We start from the raw sequence: 12,324 nt of genomic DNA, 5'->3' as shown, positions 1-12,324 counted from the left end.
CAGGGCAATTTTGCCTTGCTTTCTTCATGGCTGGGAGGTCCCTGAAGGACAGTGTAGTGGGCACTTTGCAGGGAGGCCATCGTCCAGCTGTGGCAGGAGCACAACCCCATCACATATTCGGTGCTCTGCTCTGCCTGAGATGGAGCCCCAGCTGGCTGCTCAACCCAGAGCAAAGGCAGAGGGAGGCTGTAATCACTGCTTCCCCAGGCTCATCCCTCCCCTCCCTCTGCACGCTCTCCTCTCCCCACAACACACTCCATTCTCCTGTCCCAGCTCTGTCTTTGTGTCTGCAGCTTCTGTTACCAACTGCTAATGATCTACATCAAGGCTGCCAGGCGGTGCCGAGTGTAAGCAGAAGAATTCAGAGCCTCTAATTACAGAGGAATTAGCAAGCAGACAGTTACTGTTTAGTGCTAATGAATAGATACATAAAGAGAGACATCACACAGGCTGAGAAGTGTGAGCCCTGATAATAAAGGAGTGTCAAACAAGGAAAATACAAGGACGAGGATCCAGGGGACTGAAAGGATTTGCCTGCAACTCAGCTTTCTGGTTTTGCTAAGGTGGAAATAGCCACAGGCCATACAGGAAGGTAACAAGCACACCACATAACTGCAAAGTGCAAAATGCGAGCATTAAATAGCTCATCTATAGTGCAGGACCACGCTGGGGGTGTGCAGAGCCCCTTCCCAGCCCCAGGCAGCATCGCACCCACACCGTCTCCATCAGCTTTCTCTGTAAAGGTAGTGGCAACAGGTCACCATCCCAGACCAATTCCTCTCTCCTCATCACGTGCAGGTGTGTTCCTGCTTGCAGTCAAACCACAGTTCAATGCTATGCTAAATCTGCCTTCAGGGCTTCTGATACGGTATTGAAAACACTGTGACCCCCCAGCTCCCAAGCTAACGTAAGATCAGAGGTCACTCTGCTGGTTCATGTGCAACCAAGACATTTTTGCAGGTTACCTCTGTCTCGGTGCTCTGCATGCCCAACCAAGTGATGCCCATCTGCACCACTGCTGCTTTACCCCAGACCAAACACCTCCTGTCCCCTGCAGCCAGCACACACCACGGTTTCCAGGCAATTTAGTGGAAATGCAATCATCTGTGACTGCCAAATTCAGTCTTGAGGGTCATGTAGTGTCCAGGGCAGCCTGGGGCATGTTCACACTCCCCACACACTTGTTTGCAGTGCTCAGAGGGACCACAGAAATTCACTTGCTCCCACGCATGCTTGTACCTTATTGGCATGCTTCCACCATGCAATTGGATTAAGCAAAAACCAGTCCCAGTCTGCTCCAGTTCCAGATGGCTTCCAGGTGGGCTGAGGAGAGCAGGTCCTGACCAGCAGATCTGCAGGACATCCTGCCACCAGCACAGCTGCTGCCTGGGGGCTGCTGGTGAATCTCCCAGGAGCAGCGCTACCAACCCCCTGATGCATCCCTTCCCCCAGCAACACCACCCTGCATGGGGGGAGCACAGCAAAACCCCAGGCCAGCACAGAGCTGGATACCCCGAATGAAACCCTTCCAGCTCTGCTGCTTGGTCTTCTTCACCAAGGTGACTCTGCAGTGGCACAGGACGTGGAGCACATTTCCAGATGGTCCTGGAACTGCTTTACAACCTCTTCTGTGCAGCTTTCCTTTGCTTTCACAGCCTGTCTTGGCTTTCTCTGCAGTCAGAGCAGATTGCAGCTTGTCTCAAAATGCTGGAGCTAATCTTACCTTCCCTCCTCAAGAACCAGGAGCAACAGCAGGGGCTGCAGCAAGGCTGCCAGCAGTGGTGAGCACTGCTGCCACGTCTGCAATACACTGACAACGCGTGCAACTGATGCTCCAAGGCAACAACCTCAGAAACAGTCACAGGCCCAGCGCTGGAGAGGGATGCTGAGAGACCAGGGGACCAAGACATGAGCTGTTCTGCTGTGGTGATGGGGAGGGCAGCTCTGCCTTGGGGCACACTCCAGCTTTTCACTGAAATAAGGGATATTTTTCACACCCGAGGCTTGGGATTCATCCAGGAACCGCCAAGCCGATGCACTTTGGTCATCACCAGCGTTACGGAGCAAGCGACACCACGCTGTATCTCACCCCACCTCTTCTCCCCGTCAAGCCCTGTTCACCCCACAGGGTTTCACCCAGCACCTATTGACCAGGAGATCTCTGCCCACCACCTCCCCTTCCCGGAGACAGTCTGCTGGGAGACACAGGTCCACGTCTTACCAGCCTGATTGGTGGTGATGTTCACTGATGCAAACTGTGGGGAGAAGGGGCTCTGGTCGGTGACGCCGTTCACCGCCTGGATCTCGAAGGTGTACTGGGTGTGGGCCAGCAAGTCGCTGATGTAGATGCGGGGCTCTGTCAGGCCCAGCTGGCGGGGGGCGAACTGCACGTTGTCCCCGCAGCGCGTGCATGCCCCGCGGCCAGAGCCGCAGCTCTTGCAGATGATGTTGTACACCAGGTCCTCCCGGCCCCCCGAGTCCCGCGGCGGGGTCCACTCCAGCATCAGGGAGGTCTCATTCACGCTGGAGATGACGGCCTGGGGGGCAGACGGGATGGCTGTAAAGAGAATACACAGAAAGGTGTAAGAGGCAGCACCCTGCGCATCGCTACAGGACCAGCTGCACACCATCCTTTTCTGCATCCTTTCTAAGCTGGGTGCTTCTCTTGGTGTCAGGGATGTGCGGAGCAAGCGAGGCAGCCATAGGCAAGAGCAGGAACAAAACCTGTCCTCTTAACCCAGGCTAATTTGATTATGTGGTATCCGCGGAAAAATTCACCAGTTATTTTTTGTAGCATTTCTGATTCCTGGCCTTGGCACTAATCTCCTGCATGCCAACACATCCAGGTATGGCCCCACAGTGAAGCCATCCCACTGCCTAGAATAGCACAAAACAACCCAAATTTCTGTCCTCTTTGCATGTGCGATGTTTGCAAGTGCAGACTGGCCCAAGGTAAGAAAGACCCGCACCTGCAAGGCTTCTCTGGACAAGGTGCTCTGAGCCCTCTGGCCTCCTCCAAAATCCCACTGAGACAGATGCCTTTGTTAAGCATCCCTTGGTGCTTTGACTGATGAGTATCTCCTTTCCCAGCCACGTGCGGCCCCTCCCCAGTTGCCCAGAGCCCACATACTGGTGCACGGCATGTCGACAGGATCGGCATCTGCCCGGTAATATCCGTTTCGGCACACGCAGTTAGTGGCCCCTTCCGAAGTTGTCCGGCTGTTAATCGGGCAGTGGACGCATCCTTCATCCCCTTGGCTGGCCTTAAACGTCCCCGATGGGCAGCCTGGAAGAGAACCAAAAGCAGCGGTAAGCAGCGAGGACAGGGGCTGGCAGGGACGCCCGGAGCCTGGCAGCGTTGCCAGAAAACACCCCTCAGGGCTTTGCGGAGTCCAAAGCCAAAACCTGACAATTTGAAATAAACAAAGTGGAGAAGGAGCAGCTGGTTTGAAGGCTCTGAGGAGGCAGGCGCTGCAGCTCACGCTGCCTGTAAAGATGGGGAGACGTGTCTCCCTGCTAGTCCCCAGCCATGACCGGAGAACAGGGTCCACTCGGGGAGTCTTATGAATGCAAAGGGGATTTTTAGCCACTGTCACATAAGAAGATGCGAGCGGCTGTACCAAGTCAGACCAAAGGTCCACGGTGACCAGAATGCCCCCCCCAACAGTGGCCACCCAAGGAGCAGGGCATGAGCCAGGCACATGCATCGCCCACAATACCTTCTCACCCTCCAACAATTTATATAGCTCAGGGACTTTCCAAAAGGCAGGCTCTTTGCATTTAACATCCCTTGTGAGATGTTTTTTTCCACTGAGTTACCCAGTCATTTTTTTATTCCATGCAAATGTTTTGCACCCATTTTATCCCGCAGCACAGAGCCCCACGGTGTAATTGTGTGCTGCATGAAGAAACCACTGCCCTCTGCTTTGAAGCTGCCCACTGCCATTTCATTTGATACAATCTCACACTTGCATTGGCAGGGAACGCTCAATCACCATCCACCTTCTCCATGACCCCTAGGGTTGCACAAACCTCCAGCATGCCCCAAACAAGTTGCGTAACAACATTCACTATTTTATTCTCTACTCTTTTCTCATAATTAGCAAAGTCCAAATTATTATTTAACCACCAATGTACCAACTGGACTACCTATTATAGTCCCAAGGTCTCATTCCTGAGAGACATCAGGCCATCTCACAGCCTATCTCTGTGCATGTGCGTGTGAAGTTGGCATTGTCTTCTCCCATTCCCATCACCTCATGTCTACTGAATTCCAATTGCCTTCTTATTCCCCGGTCACGCAATCTCATGAGGTCCTTTTGCAACTCTCCATAGCCAGTCCATATCTTCACTACTCAGTATCATAAGCAAATTGTCACTTCTGCCATGACCGGCAGCAGCGTGCTGGGATCTACCTCCACTGGGGCTCAGACCTCCAAGCCACTCACGGATGAAGAAGATGCTCCATTAGCAACAGCCACTCAAAAAATTGTTGTTCAGCCAGGCAGGGTGGGCAAGGGTGGCACGGGGGGTGCATGGTGCCTACAGCAGATGGGTGGTGAAGGCTAGATCACAGTCTGAAATACAGTATTAACAGATATGGCACAGGTGGCTAAAAATATCACTGCAAAGCTTTAAACACCAGAAAGTCCTTTCCAAGTCAGGGGATCACCAATGCCAAAGCAAAAGCTCGGCTATAAGCATTTATCAGCATGGGTCTTGGTGATTACTCTTGGTTGGGACTTTCTGCCGCTGTTAATTTCTTGTGCAGCACGAAGAGCCTGGGGGGTGGCAGGTGGTTTCTGCACTGAAACGAGTTAAACAAACTTCTACTTCAGTTCGCTGCCAAGGCTTTCAGGAATGAGGCAGATCAGAAAAACAGCCTGAGAAAAAAATACGCTCGGGGTTGCTGTAAGCAAGAGCTATTACTAAGAAGTATCTGGTTTTTTCTTTGGGGAAAAAAAAATTTAAAAAAGAGTTTTTTTCAGTTTTCACCTGCCTTCCTTCAAAATTATCTTGACTTTCCAATGACAAAAGCTCTACAGAAAAATACCGTCAGACTTCCTGCTTGCAAAGTCCCTCCTGCCTCCTACAGTCAAAGGATCCGTTGAAAAACTGGCTTCTCCTCATGTTCCTGGATCTTTTCACCCTTCCTGTCCCCTATCCCCCACGCATTTGACTCCATTTCTGACCCTATTCCCAGCATGTGCCTCGGTACAAACCCATCTCAGAGGGTGTTAAGCTGTTGGGAGAGGTGATGGCTGCGTAGTTCTCCGGTACAGAGAAGTGATTGTGGCTCTGTACCTGAAATGATAACAGGGTCCCCGTGCTAATACCAATTTTTGAAACACGATAAAACCAACACACAAAATTGCTCTAGTCTGACATCCAGGGTGAAATACAGGGTCATTTGATCAAAGATGTTTTAAGACATGGGTCTCTTTCACCTTCCCAAGGCTTATTTTAAAAATAACGACTTTCCTATAAGGCTGCTTCTGCATCAAGATAGAGATACATCAAAAAAAAAAATGCCTATGCTGCTGAGATTTAGCGACTGGCCCTGAGAGATAAAAAACATTCCCCAGGTTTGGCCTGGCACAGGCCAACAGCTGCAATTAATACTTCTGCTCTTAGAATGGGACAAAAATTGAGGGCTGAATGTTTGTTCACCAGAAATACCAAGCTGAGATGCCAGAACTCTTTGCACGTGCCACCAAAACATGGCCGGAAGTTTTGGCAACTTTCTTCCTCCCCAGGAGGTCCTGCACACCGACATGGGATAAAATAATCCTGGAAAATCAGAACTTCTCCAAAGATAAATGTCCTGAAATCATGCTGAAAGACAGGAAAATCATTGAAATCTGATGCAAAGCCCTTTTTTATTTTTTTCTTTTCCCTCAAGTAATGACAACCTCCAGAAGTAAAATAAACAAACATTGTGTTCAAAACTGTTTTGTTCCCTCCAGGTCTTAGTCTGGGTGAGAAAACAGCTTTTAATTTGGAATCCACCCAATTTCTTGTTTCCAGAGTAAACAGCAAATCAAAACTTAAATCTTCACAGAGGGGCTAAACCCCCTCCTGTGTGAACAGCGTGGATGTTCTCACCACTTGCTGGAAGACACAAGGACACCCCAGTTTTCTGCCCCGGATGGTGACAGCAGCTTTGGGACATGCTGCTTCACCTTAGGCTTGCGAGGAGGGCAGGGCCAGAGCATCCCTAGAAAATCCTGCTTGGAAAGAGGAAATTGAAACAGTGAAATCACACAAATCTCTACTTTATCAGAGCAGCCTTCATTCCAGGAGGGCGATAACGGTGACAGTGGCTCTGGCCCCAACATTGAAGCAGAGGTTGTTTGCAGCTTCCCACGTGGTGGGTTCCCGCATCTCCAGCACCAATCAGAGGATGCTAATAGGGGTTCACGGGAAACATATGGACCTTTAATTGCCTCACTGCTGCACATAGGCATGGATGGATGCCTCGCTAGGGTACAGCTCAGCAACAGCAGCGGGTTTGCTGAGTACTGGCTGTAGGTCTCTCAAACAAGACTGGAAATGCCTGAGCAGCACCACGTGTCCTCGTTTCCCATCCACCCATTCCCAGAGCACGGAAAGGTGGCCGTGCCTGCGAAGGCACGTGTTTTGGGAAGGCAACGACATGGAGAAGGACCCGTGAGGGGTCCTGCCCTCCCCTGCAGGAGGACCATGCCAGGGATCTGGGAGGGAAGGCCACTTCTGCAGCTTCCACTGAGGCTTCCAGCCCTCCTTCCCCCTAGCACTGCCTGCCCCAGGGCAGCTCGGCAGAGAAAGGCATCACATGGCTCAGCTTGAAGGAAAAACCTTTGGCCAAACCTGCAGGAGGGGCCGCAGAGGTGTTCCCTGTTTGCTGGCCCTGTGTCCTACTGCCTTCCTCTAACCAACTTTTTAATTAATCCAGTGTGAGCTGAGCAGGCTCCAGACAGGCTCCTCTGCATCAAAAAGTGCCCTGGCCTTCAGAGCCCACGTCAGACCACTTCTGCAAACAGCTCAGAGCAAACAGCTCTCTCCTGCAATAAAGGTTTCCAAAACGGCACCTTCAGACCATGCTAATGGCTCTGAGGAAGGGTCCTCCTTGGCTCCCTTTGCCTGGCTTTGTTTCCCCTGGCAGCAAGGCTCCTTCCACTCAAGCAAGGCATTTTTAATGGCTGATGGAAAACAGGCAGCCCTTGCTCTGTCAGTTAGGATCCGCCAAGAGTCTTAAATCCCCAGCCTTATCTCCCAGCTGCCTTTCTTCTCCCTCTGGGGACGGAGGCAGGGGGCAGGCAGGCTGGCTCTGCAGCCCGACATTGTCAGCATCCCCAGCGCCACAGGGCCGCGAGCTGGTCGCCTTGGCTGCATCCTGCCTCTTGCCCCCCCCCGTGCTTTTGGGAGCCCTCTCCCATGGCCCTCCCCACTCCTTCTGGCATCCTAATCACCTCGCAAACCCTACACAAGCCTCTGGCTCCCTTGGCCACACACCATGGGACCGCTCTTGCATCGATCCCGCGCCAAATGGGTGCCAGCAATTTGCTCTTATGGAGAATAAAGAAAACAACGTCCTGGGCCATGCCAGGAGGACAGTGGCCAGCACATCGAGGGAGGTGTTTTCCCCTGCCAGGCACTGGGGATGCTGCCATGGCTAGATTGAGGTTGCCCAGTTCAAGAGCAATATGGAGGAGCTGGGATGGGTTAACTGGGGTAAGGGGGGGTCTAACTGCTGCTGCAGCTATCTGGGGGCAGATGCAAAGAAGACAGACCCAAACACTTCTCAGGGTGCCAGACTCTGTAACAAGGGACAAGGACCACAAGTTCAGACTGGACATTAGGAAAAGCTCCTTCTCCAAAGGATGGTGCAGCCCTGGGACAAGTCACAGAGGGGTGGTGGATCTCCTTCCTCAGGGGACCTTCAGCTAAATGCCATGGCTGCCCTGAGCTAATGCTGGTGGCAGCCCCACTACAAGTGGGAGGCTGGACCCCAGAGTCTCCTCCACCAGCTCTTGTAGGTCTCTGCTGCTCATGGTATGTTTGAGGTTTATGATGTTGTCCTGTGCAGAAGACTATTATGTCCAACCAACTCTGAATTTACCCCTTTTACCTTTCATCAGCCGTGCCCTTCTTCTTGCAAAATGAGGTGGGTATTGTAATGACATTGTCACTTTTCCCATATTCTTCCCCATTCTGCCCCTTGCACCTTGACTGTTGTTTTTAGTTCTGCATGCAAATGGGTCTTACTTTGTCTCGCCTGCAAAAGTTGCCCATTCTCTGCTTGTTCCTGTCCCCAGGCCCTCACACAATGGTGTCTGTCACCTTAGTGAAAGGCTGGCCTCTGGACAACCCAAAGGAGCAATGTTGCCCACTGCCTTTGGATCTGCTTACACTTCTGCCATGGCCTCTCCAGCCCGGACATTTTAGTGCTGGAAGGAAGCGGACTCAATCCTGCCTTGCAGGGCTGCAGTGCAGGAGGCAGGTGGTAACACCCAAGCCCCTTGGACTTGGCATTGGAGTTGGCTGCTAGCTCTGAAAGAGAGGATCTTGGACCTCTAGGTGCCAGCTCTCTACACTCATCCTTCCTGGGGCTGCACAGGTCCTCCAGTTTCCTTCCTGATAAATTTAATTAGCAGCCTACACTGTTACCTCATACTTGAGATAAGCAATTAATCCCGTTGCCAGGTGCTGTCACTGCCAACAACTCTGACAGCGTTTGGAGAGCAGAGGATAGAAATACAGAAGGGAAAACAGGGTTAAATGAGATTAACTGAAGGGGAACGTGGTGCTCAGCTGACTTCTGTGATGTGGATTAAAGAGTTGTCAATAAAGGAAGAAGACACAATGCAAATGTTCCTGTTTAACCTCGTCATTCTCCACAGGACAGAAGTAGAAGCAGACGGCACAGGCCTTCAAAAGCATCCTCCTGTTGCTAGTGGCTTTTAGATAGGTCCCCATGCCATTGACTGGACCAGCATCCTGCACCTCACCAGCAACTCAAGGAGATCAACTGGGTCATATCACCTCCCCAGCACACAGGCACCGCTGCTCCGGCCTCACAGCTGGAGGTGCCAGGACTCCAAAATCCACATCCCCTACAACAGTGCTCCCCAAGCCACCTCACCTGCCTCCCAGCTTCAGTCCAGGGCTCCTTCAGACACAACCCCCTTGGAAGTGCCCCCGGCAAGGAGTTCCACACTGCACCCTGCCTGCCTACAGCTCACCACCGCCTGCTTAATTTAAGAGGTTGTGATCATCCACGCTTTCACTCGGTCCACAGGCAGGCACAGAGGAGCAGCACTGGGTCCACGTAGGACTGTGACAGGACCTTATTACTGGGGTGTCACGGAGGTTTGGAGAAGACCAGGCGGGGCAGAGTGATGCCCTGTTTTGGGAGCTCCACAAAAGAGCATGCTGGAAAGTCCTGCAAGGGACAAATAGTCCCTGACCTTCTAGCCAGGCTGTCCTCAGCCCAGCCCAACCAAGCTCCAAAGACCAAGAAAACTGCATGGGCCAGCAATTCAGCCTCTTGGACACCATGGGACAAACAGGTAATGGTCATCACACACCAACTCTGCAGCACAGCCTGGGCCAAAGCCAGGCAGTTACGGTCCCCGGCTCTCCTGCAAGAGCATCACCACCAGCCTGCTAGCCAGGACTACCTTAGGCAGGCAGCAGCCTCATCCAAACCCTCGCAGCTCTCTCCCAGTGCCCGTGTACCAGCAGCAGGGCTGAGCCCTCACCTGGGAGGGCCTTTGTGCTGGGGGCTTGCCAGCAAATCCCTCCTGCAGCTTCCACAGGGTTCGCAAGGTCGTCTCCCCGCTAGCACCACTCAGAAGTTCAAGCATCTGGCGAGACTGCCGCACCTGTGGGCACACACACCTGCAAGCCCCCCCCCACCGACCTGCTCTGGGCGGTACATCCATCAGCAGTGACAGGATTCAGCTGTCAGGAAGAAACGCTTGGAATTTCTTACCTGCCTGGTCAGCCTGGTTCAGCCTCCTCAACCCATCATGGGGGCTCTTAAAGAGAAACGGAAGGCTTTCTGTCCCTGCCTGAGCATGGGGGACTGGGGTGCCTCCAGCATCCTCAGAGTACCGATGGCGAGGACCATAATCTGGCATTTCTCCTGCTAGAGTCGTTCAGCAGACACCCGAGGGGAGAGGACTTCCCCACCCAAAGGAGACACAGAGCTGTGTGTTCATCGTGATGCTGCAGACCACAGGTGACTGCAGCCCCAAGGGCATGGTTCACAGCTCACTTCCAGAGGCCGGCGTCCCTGGGTGAAGCCGAAACCAGATGGCGAGTTTACAGGTCAGGAGCAGAGCTCGGGTGGCAGCAGATGCTTTGGACCTCCTCGCTCCTGCAGACGCTCCAAGAGCACTCTAGGATGTAGCTCCAAGACCAAGCTCAGCAGCCAGTGGTGCTCTCCTGAAGCGTGACATCCACCACCCTGCGGATGTTGGGTGATGCCAGTCTAGAAGCAATCCCAGTCCCAGCGCATGAGGTGAGCAGGACGCTGCCAGAATTTGTGCAGTTTCAACCGCAAAACCTTGTCTCAGAGGCTTGGCATGCACGTAAGGACCTAGACCTTCAGGTGCTGGAAAACGGCATTGCCCCAGGAGCCCTGGGGCAACTCACATGGAGCAATGCCAGCCTACACCAGACGAGGTGCCGAGCCATGAGGTTATTTCTGTGGAGCGACGCACTAGCAGAAACACCAAATGTCATGCTCACGTTATTCAGCCTCTCGTTTTCTTCTGGTGCAGAGGATGGACTGATGTGTTTTCCAGCCTCTGACAGCAAGACTGCAGGGGTTTTTGGCTTTGATTTAGATTCCTTACAATATAGTAATTTATTTTATTTTGATATTTTAAAAAACGCTTTTCAGGCAAGCAGCATGTCCTTCTTCAACAGATGTAAACACTGCAGCGCTACATACTGAAAGAGCAGTTGTTTAAACGGTAAGCCAGCTTTCTCCAAGTGGTCTCCAGAAGAATTTAGCACTTTCACATTTTGTTACTTTGTTTGGTCTTGTTTAAATGTTTCTCAAAGCTTCTGCCTGGGAGAGCTCTGCCTCTGGAGAGTGGTATGTTAACCATTACGGGAACAGCTCCCAACCTTTTAACACAGGGCAAGAAGAAAACCAAGCAAGCAAGTGGTGACATCGAAGTTGCACTGATGGAAAACCCCTAATCCTATAAACCCTTCCTGCTTTAATTGGTGCTAAAACAAAGATAATCTTATCTCAGCCCTATAAAAGAAGGGATAGGATGTACTCTCTAAAAGCCCTCATAAACTTGGCAAACATTCCATGTTTCGAGCCCAAGGAGAATGGCTTTAATCCTAAAGGAAACAAGAAAGTAAAAAGGGAGCTTTTCCTAGGCAAGAGCCCTTCAAGTAGACAGTCTCCCCAGCCCTCTTGGTCCTGGTGTAAATCCGGAGTCACACCCCCAGCACCACAGGGCTTCTGGGGACAGGCATGCACGGCCACCAATACCAGACACAGAGACTCAGGGGACCGGAGCGGCCAGGGACCATCCCAAGTCTGCAAGTCTCCAGGTGTGAGCAGAGCCAGGATCAGGCCCCCGAGTGGACTTCTGCCTCCACCTCCAGGGACTCCAAGTGCATCTGGGGCTGGTCAATGTTTTTATCTGCGAATCACCTGGCTCTACGCAACTCCCTTATCCCAGATGTTGAAGGAGCAGCTTTCAGGGTCAGGGATGCCGTCTTGAGACGGGGTCTCTGAAGGACATCCCTACCTGTCCCAGAGGCTCCAACCCCTACAGCCAGTGCACAGAAGTGCTGACAGCACTGTTCCCAAACTGCTCTGCCTTGACTTCCCATAGCATGAGGACCAGTGCCCTCCCACCCCATGCTCTCCTCTCTGTCTCCAGCGGACACTCTGCAGACCCCCTCTAGGTGCAGTTCCCAAAGGAGCCTTTCCAGGGTACAAGCAGCTTTTTATGTGGAAGTGGGGGTGGCCAGGAAAATTTGGGAGTGAGCATGTTTAATCGTTACATTTTAATGCTGCTTAGCACCCAGTTTAGACAAGTTTAAAACACGCCAGCTGGTTAAGTGCCAGCAGCCGCTTTCCAGATGACAACATTGTTCTTTGTCAGCACTAGGTGCTGAGTGGAGCTGGCATAAAGGCTGATTAAAATGGTTAGTTATGGTGGTTTAAATCACTGGGAGTGTAGCTGCACTGTAACTTACTTTCCTTCCCAGCCTGCAGTGAGCGGAGAAGCCGTAGGCACGCAGCACCGCATAGGCAGGGAGGTCACACACTGCCCAGGGCGGTTGCACGCTGTCCACCTCCACTTC

At 52.3% G+C, this 12,324-nt stretch overlaps 1 protein-coding gene across 3 annotated transcripts in view; it reads right to left on the bottom strand.

Annotated features, from left to right (window-relative positions):
* EPHB2 (EPH receptor B2) overlaps positions 1-12,324 on the bottom strand; it is a 137,967-nt gene that overhangs the window by 54,964 nt on the left and 70,679 nt on the right. For all 3 annotated transcript variants that reach the window (XM_075027724.1, XM_075027725.1, XM_075027726.1), the window contains exons 4-5: positions 3,131-3,286; positions 2,222-2,557 (exon numbers count right to left, since the gene is read on the bottom strand). In XM_075027724.1, the coding sequence (XP_074883825.1) occupies positions 2,222-2,557; positions 3,131-3,286 (492 nt within the window). The remainder of the gene's footprint in view (positions 1-2,221; positions 2,558-3,130; positions 3,287-12,324) is intronic.

This window comes from Buteo buteo, chromosome 5, assembly GCF_964188355.1.
Source record: "Buteo buteo chromosome 5, bButBut1.hap1.1, whole genome shotgun sequence".
In the NCBI taxonomy this organism is placed as follows: domain Eukaryota; kingdom Metazoa; phylum Chordata; class Aves; order Accipitriformes; family Accipitridae; genus Buteo; species Buteo buteo.
The sequence above is the reverse complement of the archived record's forward strand: the minus strand, read 5'-3'. Positions and strand labels throughout refer to the sequence as shown.